Source organism: Periplaneta americana, chromosome 8 (assembly GCF_040183065.1).
Source record: "Periplaneta americana isolate PAMFEO1 chromosome 8, P.americana_PAMFEO1_priV1, whole genome shotgun sequence".
NCBI lineage: Eukaryota > Metazoa > Arthropoda > Insecta > Blattodea > Blattidae > Periplaneta > Periplaneta americana.
In genome coordinates this window covers 9,837,466-9,855,866 of record NC_091124.1, presented here as the reverse complement: position 1 = coordinate 9,855,866, position 18,401 = coordinate 9,837,466, and the positions used below count along the sequence as shown (strand labels likewise).

Below are 18,401 nucleotides of genomic sequence, written 5' to 3'. Positions count from 1 at the left end.
TTTTGTGTAAATCATGAGATGGATTCGATTTTATCGGTTCTTACAATAATCCAAAAAGTGCAACACTAAATCGATCGAAACAGACTTAAACTGAAAAATAGACAAAAGTATGTAACTATTACCTATTACAACACCTGAATGTTTTGACTAATGTGTGGATCATTGTTTGCACGTAGCTAAGACAAAGATCTTCTTTGATGTGGGTAAATGACCAACTGTAAACGGGAAATATTTTGTGCTAAGCAAACATTCGTGTATATTCGGCAGATCCAGAATATTTACAATAAACCACCGATCCACATTACTGTATATTCATCATGTATCGAATATTCGTCTCTTGGAATTATCAAACATTGCATGTGTAATGTCGGCTTAATATATGTGTGTTATGTTTAATATTTGGTACTGGTATCTTAGAAAACAACAGCTTAGCAGTGATGTAGATATTTCATTGGAAAACAACAGATAGATTAACAATGCTGTAGATACTACTGCTATTGCAATCACCATCATTACCACAGTATCATCAAACCACTACCATTAATATCATCATTGCCACAAATTCCATGTAAAAAAAATTAGGATAATATCTCATGCTAGGTAGGAGTTTCTATTGCGGAAGAATTTATGAAACAATTACATGAAGGCAGAAGTGGGATTACAATGACTATTACACTTTCACTTTTGACCAATAAAATGGTATGAAAGGACGTGTTTCAACCAATCATGGCTGTTTATCGCTACAATTTTATCACTTCCCTAGCATTTGTTTTTTTGTTTGCCAACATTTCAAATTACAAATTATTTAACAGTACTATAAAACAAGCTTTGCGATCGTCATTTGTTTCCCGCATAGATATTCAAATGAAAATGGTGGCTCCGTTCAAACGTTTTGGTGAAGCTAACATTAGTGAAATAGGATTTTAGTTAAGTCAATATTTTATTGTATTAGAGTACTTTATTTCTTCTAATCTTTATATACTTTCTTCTAATTGTGTAATAGTCAATTAAATTCCTTTCGAGTTTTGATTTTCTATAGATAAATCAAAACCTCTAGTGATATTACTGTTGATAAAACATGCACCATTATCTTTGTATCTCAGCTACTTTCTTTGTCAGCCACCACCGTGGCTCAGTCGGTTAAGGCGCTTATCTGCGCTCGGGTGCGGGTTCGATCCCCGCTTGGGCTGATTACCTGGTTGGGTTTTTTCCTAAGTTTTCCCCAACCGTAAGGTGAATGCCAGGTAATCTATGGCGAATTCTCGGCCTCATCTCACTATCACCAATCTCATCGATGCTAAATAACCTCATAGTTGATACACCATCGTTAAATAACCAACTAAAAATAAAAAAAATGCTTTGTCATGCCAGAATTTTTAAGCAATCTATAGCATAGAAAGTCAGTGCATTAGCAATTACTACCATTATTTTGAAAGTTTCCAATGTAAATGTAAGTATGAATGACACTTGTTTTGAATGAAACTTCTTGTTTCTACAGGTGCAGCTGCCCAAGTTTCATCTGCTACAGCAGCTGCGACTGCAAGTGTAGAGACTGGAGCTCTTCCAAAACAGCCAGAAACTTCTAGTGCTCCCCCAACAACCTCCACTCAAAGCAGCGCCCCTGTGACCAGTGCCAATGTGTATCCTACGTTGTTCAATCTGCCGAGCCACCAGGCAACTCCAACTGCATTTCCCATGCACATGCCACACATGCAGCCACCACACATGCCACCACCACACATGGGACCACCACACATGGGACCACCACATCTGGCCCACCCATTCATGAACCATCAACCCAATATGTTTGCACCACGCGAGCCAAATATGAGTAAGTGCTTTGATTGGTATTGAATTAGTTACTTTATTGCAGGCATACCTTGGTAATATGGCAGGTTAGGTTCCAGACAACCTCTGTGAAGCCAATCATTTCATAGTAAAGCGCAATACTGTCTCTTCTTCACTTGCCAGTGCTAATAAAGGCCTAAAAACTAATTTATGCTACTATTTTATAAATCATGCAACACTTTAAAGAACATGATGCAGAAATCTGAGATAAAATAATGGTACAGTATTGTAGCTGACCTTAAAATATTAACATTCTTTGCTTAATGGAATTGACAAATGAAAGTTTTACAAGAAATAATGAAGGAAGGAAGATTGATGTGTACATTACCACCAAAACCCCCGTAAGATCAAAGAAAGTGCCGAAAATAATAAACTGAAGTGCGTCATATTAGCAAAATGCTTTAAAGCGGTGTGTGCCTATATGCATGACATTGTATATATTACCCCAGCTAGACTGTCTTGATCACTTGAAAATTAAAGTTTTGTTTTGAAATTTACAATTAGGTGATAAAATTATGAGCTGTTGTGAATCACACTGTTTTAATTGACGTTATAAGTAAGTTATAACCTAACAAGAGAAGTATCAAACCCCACATGCCAAAACTTACCTCGAAACTTTGGTGACGTAACTGATGTGCTACGAGAAGATCATGTGCAAAACATTAGCTGCCTGTTTCCACTGCAAGGCCCCGAAATCGAAGCTGGAATCTTTCTGTGGCCAGACGATAACGCGGCGCAGCTGGACATCCCTGCCTCACTGGCGAGCGGAGTGGAGTGCGTGTGTGAAATGGAGTAAACTCTCTCGCGTCCCATCTTCTCAATGCAGTATAAACAAGAGACAGAAGTGACTGGTATCGATTGAATATAATTAAAGTTATCTCGTGACCTTTCCTGTCGCCCGCTCTTCCTTATCGCATTGTTTGATTCGCATTCCTTCCGTCGGTATTCCGTCCTTGCGAGACCTATAACCCTGTAGTCGTCCGCTTGTATCACTGACCTTGACTCACGTACGTCTGTTCGCTGCTGATTGCCACTGGCTTGCACACAGGAAGGGCTGTCCATTCCAACTAGTATCCACTTCCCTATTACTTACATGCAAAATTCCAGGGTTTATTTCGGGGCCTTGCAGTGGAAACAGGCAACTAATATTTTTCACGTGACCTTCTCATAGTACATCGGTTATGTCACCAAAGTTTCGAGGCAAGTTTCGGCATGCTGGGTGTGATACTTCCCTTGTAAGGATAAGAAAACTATTTTGTACAGGGCATTAATAGTTCATGAATTAAGGGAGGTAGCGTTTTTACTAGTCAAGGACGAGTTTGCAACCAAGTTATAGTATTAAGTAGTGCAAGACTTCACGAATTACATATAATGTTTTTTTCCACCCCCACATTTTGCTTAATAAAAATGTGTTTCTTCGTTTTACATGATTTAATATCAGATCTGTTGGGAGGGTCGTCGAGTTTTGAGTATTTTTTTATTTATCACTGTGTTACTATTGAATGAAAGATATTTTCACTTACTTCCCTAGAGAAGCAATGTGTTACGTTCCGTTGTTAATAGCAACACTATTACAGTAACATCCATTTACTTCCCAAAAAACAAACTAATAACAGCATACTTACAGCAGTGAGAGTGGAAAAATAAAGTTATTTAGTAAGAGAGCCATATCGAAAAATTATGAAATAGCAATTTCTTTAATTAAGTATAATAAAGAAGGAAATACCGGGAATAATATTGTTTATTGAATTTGAAGTCTTACTTTGCATCCAGTTGGAAGAAATCTCTAATAATGTGATTAAAAAGGAAAAAGTAAAAGAAATTCGTGACTTAATTAAGTTGTTTTTCTTTTTTCTGCTAAAAAATCATTCTGTAATTTCAAAATGGCCTGAAGGCTCTGTTTCCTAACCTATGCTATAGAGACATTTTATTTAGTTAATCATATTGCTTTTATGTTCATTGTACTACAATTACAAACTGTACCTAAGAATTATGTATGTAATGTAGTAAATACAAATTCTAGAAAGCCATTTTTTATTCTTGTGAATGTCTTCATGCAAAATACATATATCTTATTTATAAATATTTCAGTATTCATCAGAATGAAAAGGAATTAGGCTTCTTTTCTTTAACTTCATATGTGGGATTGGTCATAAGTTCTGGAATATAACACTGGCAAGAGAATTTTAGAAAGAGAATTTGCAAATGTATCCCAGCAGGAACTTTCTCATTGGTGTTCCAAGTGATCAAATCAATATAATGTGTATTTCTGCATGATGTGAACGAGATGTTCCTTCGTATATTATCTGCATTTTGAACTGGCTACTCAAGGTCAAGCAATGGACTGCATTTGTCACGTGTGTTTACCCCAATCCTGGACCATTTTCCTCAACTAAAGTCAGCTCTGAGAGCCGAAATTACCAATGCTTCTGTTCACAGTTTTCAGTTCAGTGACTCGTGCGTGGTTTGTACTTTTGTACGTGACCTTGATCCTCCAGTTCGAAATGCACCAATAATAGTGTCTTTCTCATATATATCCTTGCGTGCTTTCATAAAAGAACAAAAGCATAGCTTTCAATTCATTACACAGAAGGAACTTCAAAGGAAAACTGTGGCTCAAGGAGGGCTGTTATGCCTATGATGATGATGATGATGATGATGATCATCATCATCATCATCATCATCATCATTGCTACAGGGTATAGAAATGACAGAAAAACGCAAATGAATGTCATTATTGTCTTCTATAGTTCATGCATTTTAGGTCTTTAAATCAGATATTGGCGGCACTTAAGAGCAGATTCGTATTTGGGGGCCTTACACCCCTGAACAAAAAGAATTGTCGTCTCCCTCCAAATAAAAGTTACACATAATTTATTAGTATAAATAAGTAACTTTAGTATTGAGCATAAATTTCAATTTTTATTGCTTTCACTTTCCTAAAATTAACTATTGAAATTATAACCTACACAAAAAATATTTTTACAAACCAAAACATACGTTCTACACAACACAATAATTTGATGAATGCTACCACTAGCGAAACTAGAATTCCCTCACAGGTGGGCAGGACATTTAAATTTTAAAATTCATACTTTGTACTACAGATATGTTCCATTTCACCCAAGTTTTTTTTTTTTACGAATTTCTAGAAATTTGCCGCTACCTGAAACCTGCAAGTGCCCAGTTTGCGACCCCCCCCAAATACAGTTCTGCTTATCAGGTTCCAATCAGTCTTTGAACTGTTGACTAAACATACGAATAGATACTTTGGTGTACCATTACTTTATACATGTATAGAATGTGCTCAAGAATGAGTGGAACAATTAAAGTGATCCTTACACAAGTACTCGGGCAACTGGAAACATTGAAATATAATTGAACATACAAGGGAACACTTGAAGTTTCAACAGTGCATGTTGTAGTTATCTTCCTAGTTACTGTGACACATTCAATATATTTTTAATCCTATTCATTTTGGACCACACTGTTTAAAAAGTAGGGCTACTGTATTATAATAATAATCTTCGTTAGTCAAAAAAACATTTACAAATGTCACAGACTTCGTCATAAAGAAAAACAACAACATCAAAAATGCACAATACATTGAACCACCATATGCAAACACAAATATTGAGGATTTCGATCAATGGTATATAAATTAATAAAAATATATCAAGGGATCAAAATGATTACAGTGATGAATTGAGTATTATAGAATGCAAAGCCCAAGAAAATGGATGTAATACTGAAATAGTAGAAAAGTTTTCCGGGCTATGAGGCCGTGGTCTGTTGGTTGTGAGACCAAACGTTTCGTTCACTGCTGCGGTGAACATCTTCAGTGGTGTCTATTGCTGGTGCGGCTGGTTCTACTGCGTGTGCTGATTACAGTCTGCGCTGGCTGCATCGTTGTATATATAGTGCGGGGGGGGGGGCTTGCTGTTGTCGCCTCGGTCCGCGCTCGAATGTGCTTCGCGGGCGGGTTTGCTGTTTTCCACGCGCTCCGCGTCCGAGCTTGTGTTGTTTAATTGTGCTACGCGGGCGGGTTTGATGTTGGTTTTCCTTAATGCCGGATACCAGGCCTTGTTAACCTTGAGGCCTTCTTCTTTTCGATTGAAATTGTTCTTATGTTTATATATTTCTATCGCCTCTCGGTGTAGCCTCGCGTAGAAATGTGGTGTGTCGCTGAGTGTTTCGGTGTCTTCGAACCTAATTTTTATGTTCGCCTTCCAGATAAGCATGTTCAGCTACAGCTGACTTATCTACGTAGCCAAGGCGGCAGTTTCTTCTATGTTCGGAGATCCGAGTCTTGAAGCTCCGCTGCGTTGTCCCTATGTAGACTGCTCCACATGAACACGGGATCCTGTAGACCCCCGTAGAAGATAATCTGTCGCGTTTGTCCTTGGCTGAGCGTAGGCTGTTGCGTATCTGCTTGGTGGGCAGGAAGATAGTGTCCACCTTGTGCCGGTTGAGGATCTTGCTTATCCGGTCCGTAACTTGCTTGCGATAGGGCAAGAACACCGTGCCTCTCTTCATATGGTCTTGGCCTGACAACAGCAAGCCCCCCCCCTCCCGCACTATATATACAACGATGCAGCCAGCGCAGACTGTAATCGGCACACGCAGTAGAACCAGCCGCACCAGCAATAGACACCACTGAAGATGTTCACCGCAGCAGTGAACGAAACGTTTGGTCTCACAACCAACAGACCACGGCCTCATAGCCCGGAAAACTTTTCTACTATTGACGCCGGCCGTGAAAGCCTACACTCCAATATAAATACTGAAATAGTTAACAGTAGTAAAAAAAAAAGAAAAAGCCAACTTAAACATAATAAACAAATGAACAACTATACACAAACACAAAAGGAAATAAATTCATTACACTAATACATCATAACAACAAAACACAAATTTTCGGCATTCAGGAAATTGAAATATAATGTAGCCCACAAAACGCATTACAGAAATACTTAAACAATACATAAAAACAAACAAATGCAACCTAACAGACGTATGCAGATCTATAATAATGCACATTTTAACATTTTACTTAATTTCTTTACAGAACCACATATTGCTGATGCACTGGACAAGATGATGTCCATGGGATTCAGCAACGATGGTGGCTGGTTGACACAGCTGCTTGAAAGCAAAAATGGAGATATTGAGAAAGCCCTGGATGTCCTGCAACCAGTTGCTGTTAAGAAGTCGAACTAGAAAACAAGAGAGATTCCCATATGCTTTTCATGTTATACAAATAGTGCAATAGGTTTAGAACATAAGGTTATGGATCCTTATATTGCTGCTAGTGCATTATTATTACTACTATAGTGTATCCTGTAATTGTTTACGGTTATAGTACTCTTCATTACTTAAGTATTCTTCTGTAACTACTGATTTTCTGCAGGTTATATTTACTGCGTAAATATATGTTCGGTTTTTTTTTAATCCATTATTAAACATAAAGTGTTTTAGAATACCATTGACACTTTTAATAATTGTCTGTACTTTGAAAGAAATGTTTTTAACTTTTGGATATGTCTTAGTAAACTGCTGATAGAGCTGAGACGAGATGTTATGGCACCAACATGCGCGAAGTTTTAAATTGCCGGCCAGCTGGGTAGAGGAGTGGGGGTTGTTTCGGTTACGGTTCTCAAGCTCAGAGCGGCAGGCATACCCGTTTCATCTCTTTCCAAAAACATTCGTCTTACCTTAGTATCACCACTTTCCTACTCAAGAGTCCGAAGGTACCTAATGGAATTACGCCTGCTATTCCATGTTTATATTCTTATTCTCCGTCCGAATCAGACGACTGATCTGTGCTGGGATCAGATGTCCCTAAGTTTATGGAAATGTTCTAAAAAATACTGTCCATCACGTGCTCAATTTCAATGTAATTATTCTCTACTTTCTTCACATAATCATACACTGATATCCATTTTTGGAAGAAGCGATTGCAGAGTCGGCCTCTGCTTATGCGTAGCGTAGAAATTATAAATGAGTCTTCTTATGACTTCCTCATCAAAACTATCTACAGCTGCAACAATTTTCTTCTTCGGCTGTGATTTTTCCGGACTGGAGAAAGATCTGCTGTTCCTGCCTCAATATTTGTCCCTTCTTTCCTGATTCTTGCCAAGGTTCGCTTTGAAATACCAGTGGCAGCCAGTACTCTTGCACACACGCTTTTCAATGGAATTGGTATTCCGTTTACAGCCTCTTCTGACATGAATTTCCATACATTGTGTGCTATTTCATGTCCTTGACTATGAACTACTCTATGATTTCACACCTTAGACAATGCCATAATGAGGGCGCTCAGAAGGACAATGTTTTCAGTATTAGCAATAGCGGTAGTAGCAGAACGATCTGAACACTCGGAATGCTAGTAACCAACTAACCCAACACCCCTCCAGTTGAGTGTGAGGGCGAGTCCAAGCAAACGAACTAAAATTTGTCCCTCGCGCCGGTGCCATAACTTCTCGTCCGGGCTCTACATAACTAGTAAACAACTGACGGATACCATAGCCTGGTGAATTGCTTAAGATGGTTAAATTTGAAATGACTACATGTATTTAAAAGTATTGCTATTCCTGTAAGACTGATGTATAACTTCAACTTTAGCAGTTATATTGGAAAACGTCGAATGTGACATTTCTTAAAATTAGTTGAATAATAAATTTATTTCATTATTGTATTGTGTTACATTAAATATAAAAACATATTTATAGTCTATGTAGTGGAAATTGAAACTGTATGTATTGATGTTCAATAAAAATATATTAAAAAAAACCTGAATTTTGGTATTTCTGCATAAGCTTTTATTCTCTCTTTTTTTTTTTAATGAATATGGTACATAGTTTTTAAAGAGTAAAATAATTATATATACTTGAATACTTACCTCTAATTGAGATGCTGGCTGATATGTACATCGATTATCAATCGGTACATCAAGCAGACAATATTGTCAGAGGAAGAAAAGAGGTGGAAAGGAACTGGCTACCCTATCCAATTTATCTCACTTAGCTGCCTCATGGCTGATGCCTTATTGGTGTCATTTATGAGGTTCAAACCATTCTTCGGACAGTTGACTAAATAACAACTTGAATACTGAACTAAAGTATTTAAGAGCTTTAGTGTAAACTTCTGTCTGTACCACACTTAAATCGTATGATAGTGTCACTTTGCTGAAAACACCAATGCAAATTAGTTACAAAAACCAGCACATTTGAGCAAAACATTGTGAAATATTTCACGAAAAGTACACTCTTTAACAAATTACAGAGTTCGCCAGTAAATTACATAGTTCTGCCACAATTTAGACATACCATCTGCTTGCAACTTCTACTGATGACTTGTATCTTTCCAGACCATCTTCGTATTTTGAGTTTATGATATTGCAATAAGGTCAGTTTTATTCAGAATTTAGGTGTAAACATCCTGAATTTATTGCTACAGATTTTTTTTTTTTTTTTTTTTTTTTCTTCTCTCGGGTTGGGGGGGAGTTATTTTACGAGAGGCTGACATAAGAATGGAGATTTGGTTCATGTAACTGCATTCTTGTACAAGTGACTTCATCACGTTTTCACTTTGAATAACTTTTATGTTTGGACTTGTATTGAAAATATTTTTTGGAAGTACTTTTCTTGTTGCTTAAAGCGACATTTGATTTGATATCCTTCATGGTTGGTGATTTACAGTACAGTATGCTGTGTACAAGACTTCCTGCTCAGAATTATCACTTTGTAAGTACGTTATTTCTTGATACAGTAAGGTCTAAAGCTACATTTTTGAATTCGTCTGAAAGAGTGTAATTAGGGCAACATGAAAAAAATTATGTGGTACTATTTGTAAAAGTGATGGTGTCTAGGCTTTGACGGTAACAATTTTTGTCAGGTTTACTATGCTGCCATCTAGTTGTTACATAAGGATTCGCGTCAAAAACTCCCATTTGAATTGCATTAGCGACTGTACTGTCATCTCGTGTTCGTTTACAGCAGATGGGTGGTGGTGGTATCACAATGTCACCTTCCTAATCAACAACAACAAAACGTAACATAAAAGTACTTCCAATGTGATAATGTTATGCTTTGAGAGTCACAGAAGATGTTTCAAATGGTGACCATTCACATTAATGCACATTCGAAGGCGTTCCCCGAAAGACCGTATGACTGCCCGGCATGTTGCTGGCTGAATGGACACACAAGCCTGTCGAATGCGTAGCTGCTTGTAATCTGGTGTTGTCAGAATGTTCTGGTACACACTGTCCTTTACAGTTCCCCACAGGAAGAAGTCGAGTGGCGACAGGTCCAGAGAACGTGCAGGCCACTATGTGGATTGTGGTTTGTTTACATGTTAGACAGAAAACACACAACATGACGTGTACGGACGTCAGTCGTCTTTCGGTTTTGTGTAAGTTAATGCACAAGATGAATGGGGCACCGCAACAAATGGCACATTCTGATGGCATTCATTCTGCATTTTGTTGTTATTGATTGGGAAGGTGACATTGTGATACATTTTTGAACTCGTCTTAATGTGTGTACTCAATGTAACATGATTAAAGTACATAGTGCTATTTGAAAAATTGATGACATCACGTGTATCATAATGTGGTTACATGCACCTAATCTCTACACTCATATTAACCCCTCTAACACAACTCTCAAAAACAAAAATTTCAATACCTATCCAAACAAAAAAGTTATAATAGGTGCACAAGATAAATGGGACATTCTGTATACAGTCACGAAGGGTGAGGGTACTAGGAACAATAGACTGTGCAGGTGCTATTTTGCGTTATCTGTAATGAGGCGATAGTAGCGATCCTAGTGGTTAGCAACTATGTATGGATGCATATTTACTACATATTAAGCTTTGTAACAGTATATACTAGACTGTGGTAGAAGCCCATATAGAGAGGGACGAAATACCGCGGATTCTGATATAATGGAGTGAAGAATATGTCCTTGAGAACACCATTATTAATTTATTAGTAAAATTCTTAAATGTAGAGATTCAGTAGCTACATTAATTTGCATAGAACGACTTTGTATTCTACAATTTATCACTAACCCTATCTCGAGTTGAGAGGAAGTCCCATCCCATTTCTAGCTTCCTATTACTAGTACAATTCCGCATTACTCAATGTTTTGATTCTGAATAGTTTCGTGAATTTTAGGGAATTCTTAGCGGTTTAAAACCAGATAAGTACAAAATAAACAGTTAAACCTCCAGCAGCCGATTTTGGCAATTTTCTCAAGAAACTCCCTCAACATAGTTCTGTTTCTAGGCTCCTGTATCTGGTCACTAGCAACCCTATACTCGCGCGGTGTTGAGTCTTGAGTTTAGTGCATGTGTGGTGTCCCAGAAAAAAGAAAAAACTTTTTCAGTGAGCCACAAACTCAATAACTGATTATGCGAAGAACAGAGTGTGAAAGAAAAGTTTACTACGTGCAGACTGCATCCCAATAGGAACAATTAGAGGGTGGACGAAAAGAGAACTCAGTTTTGTTACTCTACAGATCACCCTTCGATATACTACAGTTAAGCTATTGTACAGAGGTGAAGCAATGTCTCCCTACAGCTGTGTTATATTGGGCTTCTACTATATTTGCTTCCTTTAAAAAAAGGATCTCATGTGCTTATTATGTTTTGATATAATAAAGGGTTATAAACGTTTTTATCTCAATGGGCATTACAATAGCGTTCATTCAGATTTTTACACATATTATATCATCTATTCCTGAAAAGAAATCAATAGGTATCATTGGGATTATTTAACTTATTATAAAGGAACAACATTCTGATTAGGAAAGAATTTTTACGACTGACTGTCTTTGATCTTTTTTACGTGACTTAACGAATGTGGCATACAAGGGAATTAATTTCAATATATCTGAAGAATCGATTTTCTTTGTGAGTATTCTGAGAAATATAATTGTGCACACTGATCACCTATGTTGGAGGGATTTCATATTAAACATTGATCTTAGCTGCAATGTTGGTGTCCGAATAGGGCAGAATAAAGGAAAATGATTTTCTTACTTCATACTTCTGTGTAATATTTGTGAGAGATTGTATTAGCCTTATGAAGCACTCACCAGTGTTTTTCATTTAAAAAAATACTCGTATGACGAACACTTCACTGTACGAAACACATTTCATGATACAAATCAAGTGTTTAAGATTATAATAACTTGTGAAATTTATCTTATCAAAAATCCCGTGTTTGCTGTTTGATAACGTAAATGAGTCAGCCAAGATGTAGGTAGATTGTCCAGATTTGATTACGGGCAGAAGGAATTATTCATATCTCTGTTATCGTTGCATCCCCCCCTAAAGCACTCTTTGAGCTTAGGCCTGCAAGATACTGTCAAAACACAAATAGCAAACTCAGTCCCATCAGATAACTTTGATTATGAAATCTTTTAATTTGTGTTCTGAAAGAAACACGTATTTCGTAATCAACAATCAGGTTTCGACAAACAGCTTACGCATAATAATTTCTAGGTAGAGAGATTTCGAGGCAACGAAATGTGTTTGTTACTGGACCAAGGAGAAGCATGTGATCAAGTAGTGACATTACTGTCCGTCCATCCGAGGCACAACAGCCTATGAAGGGCAAAGGTCGATTAGTAAGTCTACATGTCTCTGAAGAGGTGAACGATCAACTTGAACAGGGCTAACAAGTGGTCAGTATGAGGATCCCCTCCAGACAATACAGCTGATTTTTGAAACCAGATTTCGCTACCTACCAAAGCTCCCCAAATTCAGTATAATGCTAGATGGGCACCAGTCCCTACTGATCGAAATTTCATGAGAAAATTCCTTCTGCATGATGATTCGAACCAGCACACATTCCTAGCATGATAATGCTTTCATAAAATGCTCGCGCAACATTACTTTAACATTTATTTATTTTATTTATTTATTTAACTAGCCGTACCCATGCGCTCTGCTGCACCTGTTAGAAATAAATATAAAGTAATTACATAATTAAGATAGGACGTTTGATCCAGGGAACATTCGTGTTTGATAGAAGGATAAATCGTTTAATATATTACTTAATTTAAATTGTATTTAAATAATTAAAATGCGGTCATTTTGGTCCAGAGAGCAATCATTTGGTGCAATGACAATTCCTTTAACATGTTTCTTAATTGTTATTACATGCAATCATAGTTTAATGAAGATTGACATATCATTTAGTTTTAATGTGTATACTTTATATTACTTACTATATGTTTCAGAAGTTACTGTAATAAAATTGTAGATTTATGTCCATCTAGAGAAACTACACTTTCCAATGGTGAAATAATAATAATTAAACAATTAATTAGCTTCCGATATTACTTCATACAAACACAGATGTTTAATAGCTTCGATTGTTGTTGTCCAAGGCCCCTTATAGACGAAGTCATTTGTTTTTATTTCAGTATAGTGCCTTATATGGTGTTATTGTAATTTTAAAACTCATTTATCTCATTAAATATCAGTTCTATCAAAATTTTGTATAGAATAAAACTTATCGGAAATTATTTTTAAAGAAACTTTTGTTATGAAATATTTTTCATGAAAATCAATAATAAGCGAGATATTTCGGTTTATTTAATTCAGGCCCCCCTATAACCTCCCTTTTAAATAAAGTATTTTGAATGCCATATAGCCTAAAATCTAAGTTACAACGAACTTAAATTATATTCCAATTTTCATATAAATTGGTTCAGCCATTATCGCGTGAAAAGGTAACAAACATCCAGAAGACAGACAGACAGACATACAAACAAAAATTTCAAAAAAGCGATTTTCGGTTTCAGGATGTTTAATTATACATGTTAACACCAATTATTTTTGGAAAATCGAAAATTATCAGAAAAAGTTTGGCTACAGATTTATTATTAGTATATAGATGATAGATGGGAGTACCCCGAGAAAAACCCTCTACAACGTCTGCTTTGCCTACAGCAAATTCTATCACTTCCTGGCCGGGGATCGAACAGAGGCCGCCTCAATAGAAGACTAGAGCATTAGCACTCAATCCATGGTCGCAGCTGTGGCGTATAATAGGGATATATTTTATCTTCACTCAGGAAAGAATTTGTCAAACAATGGTTGAATCTGTCCTTTGTTATATTTGTGAACAGTAGAAGGGAAAGTATCATAGCCATTGAAAAGGACTGTCTAAGACGCAGTAGAAGCAAGAATATACAGATAATGCAAGTGACTCAACCCTAATAATAGCAATAGATATAGTTTATTTCACAACTTGAATTCTGCGCAACACATGTGTTTTATCAAGCGTTTTTTTTTTTTTCGATTATTTAGCGGGGAAATTTTGTTATCAGCCGCGCGGTGTTTGCTGATACAGATAACATAATGACTAAACCTTAGGAATAGTAACATTAAGTTAGCTTGCCAATTTCACAACTTGAAGCAACACATGTGTTTTATCAGGTGTTTGGTGAATATGTAGCCAGTTGGACTTTTCTTATCAACAATCCCGTGTTCACTGTTATAGATAAATAAATGACTTAACCTTGATAACAGCAATATCAATGCTGTTTCACAACCAGTGTTCTGTAAAACACACGTGTTTTTGATTTGCCAATGATGACTTTTTGATCAATAACCACATGTTCATCGATAAAAATAACGCAAGTAATTGATAACTTTTTTGTGTAAAACAATTGCGTTTTAAAAAATGTAAGAAGGGAATCTGTTAGGGACAGAGAGGAAACTAACCATGTGTTACTTATATTCGTTTTTAGGCTTTCATGGTGAATGTGATCAGAAACAAGACCATTGTTGAATTCTTGAATTCAGATCTTTTCTCCTGGAGGGATTTATACTTTGAAACCGACAACGAAAGAAAGAAAGAAAGAAAGAAAGAAAGAAAGAAAGAAAGAAAGAAAGAAAGAAGGAAAGAAAGAAAGAAGCAATAATTTTGATCTTACCTAACAACAGAGGCAGTTTTATCTAAAAGGAAATATAGATACATGGGGTCAATTAAAGAAATAGAGCTTTTATATTGTTTTGAATAGTACTCTTAAATGTTAGTATAAGTTTAGGAATTAATTAAAAATTTTAATATTATTATGTAAAGCATAGTGAATATGAATAGGTCACTAACCTTGTGTGCAAAATTGTCACATGAAGCCAGTGTTAAGCGTCCTTTTAATATAAACTGCCTAAATAATGTACAAGTAATAAATTACTCATTGATGAAATTAGATGACTGCCTCTTTCGGTAACTTTTCTGAAGTTTTAAAAAGGCAATGTTATGAATATCCCATCTGTTTATTTGAAGAGCTTCGAGGTCATATTACATTTTTTATACCGGTATTCATTTTACTCAGTTTACAAAATGAATAATAATAATAATAATAATAATAATAATAATAATAATAATAATAATTTATTTAATTTCGATTATACACATGAAGTATAAAATTAGTACACTGAAGGAGCAAAATCTCGTGCTTGGGTACAGTTCAGTTATAATACTTATTTAATACAAATAAAACACAAAGACATATTACAGTGCATAAAAAATGAATTAGAAACAATACAAGGATAACAATCAAGGTATAATATAATATATAAAATACAATATAAAAATATAAATAGAATATAAAAAACCGCTGTTATAGTTCAGTTGGTAGTGTGCCTGCCCGCAGATCTGGTGCCGCACCCTTATGTGGTCCTGACTCTCACCTGAGTCGACCACCTGGTTGGACTCCCTCTGGGGTCCTCCTCAATTGCAAAAAGACAATAAATAAATAATAAATGAAAAAAACTAAAATAGAAAACCCATAGGTGAAATACTCAACAATACCTAACTGTTTTAAAGCTGATAAAGCAATTATTTTTAAATCACATTCAAAATTAGTCTCTAAGCCAGCCATAAATATTGTTAATCCAGAAACAAATAAAAGAAAAATATTACCACCCCGAGTACAATCGAAATACAACGAATTATATTTAGTTTTCCATAGAATGTATGTGTGTGTGTTTATGCGGTTTCCCATCGTATTTTATATTTGATTTCACGTCCAACCACTTTAATCAGTGATTCATCACTAACAGCAATAGTGAAGGAAAAAAACTACCTGAAAATCTATATAACAGAATTTATTTCAATTACCAGAGTGAACTGCAGAGAGCAGTGTATGAATTACAGAAAGTCTGTGACAAATAAAAATTCCCATAAATAAAACCAAAACAATGGCTTTTCAAGAGAAATACAGCGTAAGAACAAAAATTGTTTTAAATTACATTCCTCTAGAACAAGTAACAAGTTCTAAATATTTAGGTATTCAGCTCACATATAAACATGAAAGTGACTGCAAATATAAACTCCCCATATTTCAGCACATGTATGACACAGTAAGTAGAAATATGAAAAATAATGGAAGAAAAAAAACACACATTAAATATTGTAAAATAATGGTTGTACCATCTTTACTGTTAGGATCAGAAACATGGACGATGACTGTAGCTGACAAAAAAAAATTACAGGCCATTGAAATGAGGTTCCTAAGGTCAGTCAAGGGATGCACTATATTGGATAAAATTATAACTGATAAAATAAGAGAGGAACTGTAGACATTTCCCCTAGAAGAAAAAATCACAAATTATAGGAATCAGCAGCAGAACATGTTAATAGAATAACACCAGGAATATCTCTACACTTGTTTTTTTGAAAGATAGGACATGATAGTTAAGCAGCCGAGCTTGGAACTACAGCGCTATGTTGCCAATATAGACTACTATGCTGCCAGCTGATGGAAACTAGCAATTATTGACGTTAAGATGGCTGACGTTAAAACATTCATTGACAATTGACGCTAAGGTAAGAAAAGAATACAAAAATCGACAGAGAATCAAACACAAAACGTACCAACGCTAACATTGTGTGCATAATTAATGTCGTCAAGAGAACTATTAAGCACTCACCACGTAGAAACGATAAGTTTGGCAACTCAACCGTTGTTACCATAGCAACAGACCTACCACCCTATGTGTGACATTCAGTTGTTTTTCCGATCGCAACGCTCCTGTCATGTTCCATCTTTCAAAAAAACAAGTATAGAAGAATAATGTAGACCTACTATAGACCTAAAGGGAGAAGGGAAGGCCTAGGAAGCTTTGGACAGATACTCTGTGAAGTCAGAACAGACCTATTCTTTGCGTTGAAGAAGAAAAAGAAAATCATATCAAATTGAAATATAATATTGTGTAAATTATATTTCTTTTTAGTTTAGAAAGTCTGAAATCTCGGGGACATCTTCCTTTGCCACTCTCTGAATTCATCACTTAACAAGACTATTGGCCATGACTATGTCGGGTAGAGTTTCCGGGTAGCTCAGTTGGTACAGCGTTGGTATGTTAAACCAAAGGTCCCGGGTTCGATGCCCGGCTCCGGTACAATTTTTCCCTCGAAATTATTCGAATCAACTTTACAGGGAGTTATACCTGAAATCTTGATTTGCATAATACACGTCACTGTTCGTTAACAGAAAACCACAATTTAAGTCACACAGAGTTAGTGTGCACTCGAAGTTGGTTGCTTGACGGTTGTCAGCCCACTTTGAGTTCTGTGGATACGGAGGGAAAAATTGGATCGGTGTCGGGTAGAGTTTCTGGGTAGCTCAGTTGGTAGAGCGTTGGTACATTAAACCAAAGGTCCTGGTTTCGATGCCTGGCCCTGGAACAATTTTTCCCTCGAAATTATTCGAATCAACTTTACAGGGAGTTATACCTGAAATCTTGATTTGCATAATACACGTCACTGTTCGTTAACAGAAAACCACAATTTAAGTCACACAGAGTTAGTGTGCACTCGAAGTTGGTTGCTTGACGGTTGTCAGCCCACTTTGAGTTCTGTGGATACAGAGGGAAAAATTGGATCAGTGTCGGGTAGAGTTTCCGGGTAGCTCAGTTGGTAGAGCGTTGGTACATTAAACCAAAGGTCCCGGTTTCGATGCCCGGCCCTGGAACAATTTTTCCCTCGATATTATTCAAGACTATTGGCCATTGGGTACCGTATTTCTGATAATATTGTCCCTTATACTTATTTTATTGTACTGTACAATTATATTATCAACAAGTAGACCTAATATTCGTACCAATACTTACAAGAGAAAGCAACAGAGAGGAAATCTTTCAGTAAATATTCAAGTCATGTTTTACTTCCTTTTGTACCGTCTTAAAATCCAATATGATGTGAGGGGAGGGATTGTGTCTTCTGACTAATACAGACAGGCACACAATGCGGGTGTGTGGTCAGTTTAATGTAATTTCTTATATTTCCCTCAGAGTAAATGGATGTTATATTCTCTAGGGGCATTTTTTCCAACATACGAATATTAGATGTAGGGTATGGTAACTCAATAGTTTTCCATATGAATTAAATACTATTATAGTCACAATCATGCCATGGTAAATAGTATTTAATTCATCAATATGTCACATCAACGGACGTATATACGTCACCAAACATCGTAAGATGAAGATTACATTTGTAAAGTTTCTTTCCAGCCACAAGCAGT

General features: G+C 36.2%; 1 protein-coding gene and 1 long non-coding RNA gene across 2 annotated transcripts in view; one reads left to right on the top strand and one right to left on the bottom strand.

The window, feature by feature from the left end:
• The window catches only part of LOC138704480 (sequestosome-1-like), a 31,607-nt gene extending 22,961 nt beyond the window's left edge, over window positions 1–8,646 (top strand). Inside the window, exons 7-8 of the mRNA XM_069832404.1 lie at window positions 1,499–1,831; window positions 6,917–8,646. Coding sequence (XP_069688505.1) covers window positions 1,499–1,831; window positions 6,917–7,068 — 485 coding nt within the window. The 3' untranslated portion in view covers window positions 7,069–8,646. The remainder of the gene's footprint in view (window positions 1–1,498; window positions 1,832–6,916) is intronic.
• On the bottom strand, window positions 8,567–12,067 carry LOC138704481 (uncharacterized). The gene is made up of 2 exons (XR_011333355.1): window positions 11,952–12,067; window positions 8,567–9,035 (listed from the first exon to the last, which is right to left on the bottom strand). It is a non-coding gene; the product is annotated as an uncharacterized lncRNA (long non-coding RNA).
• Between the last annotated feature and the right edge of the window lie 6,334 nt (window positions 12,068–18,401).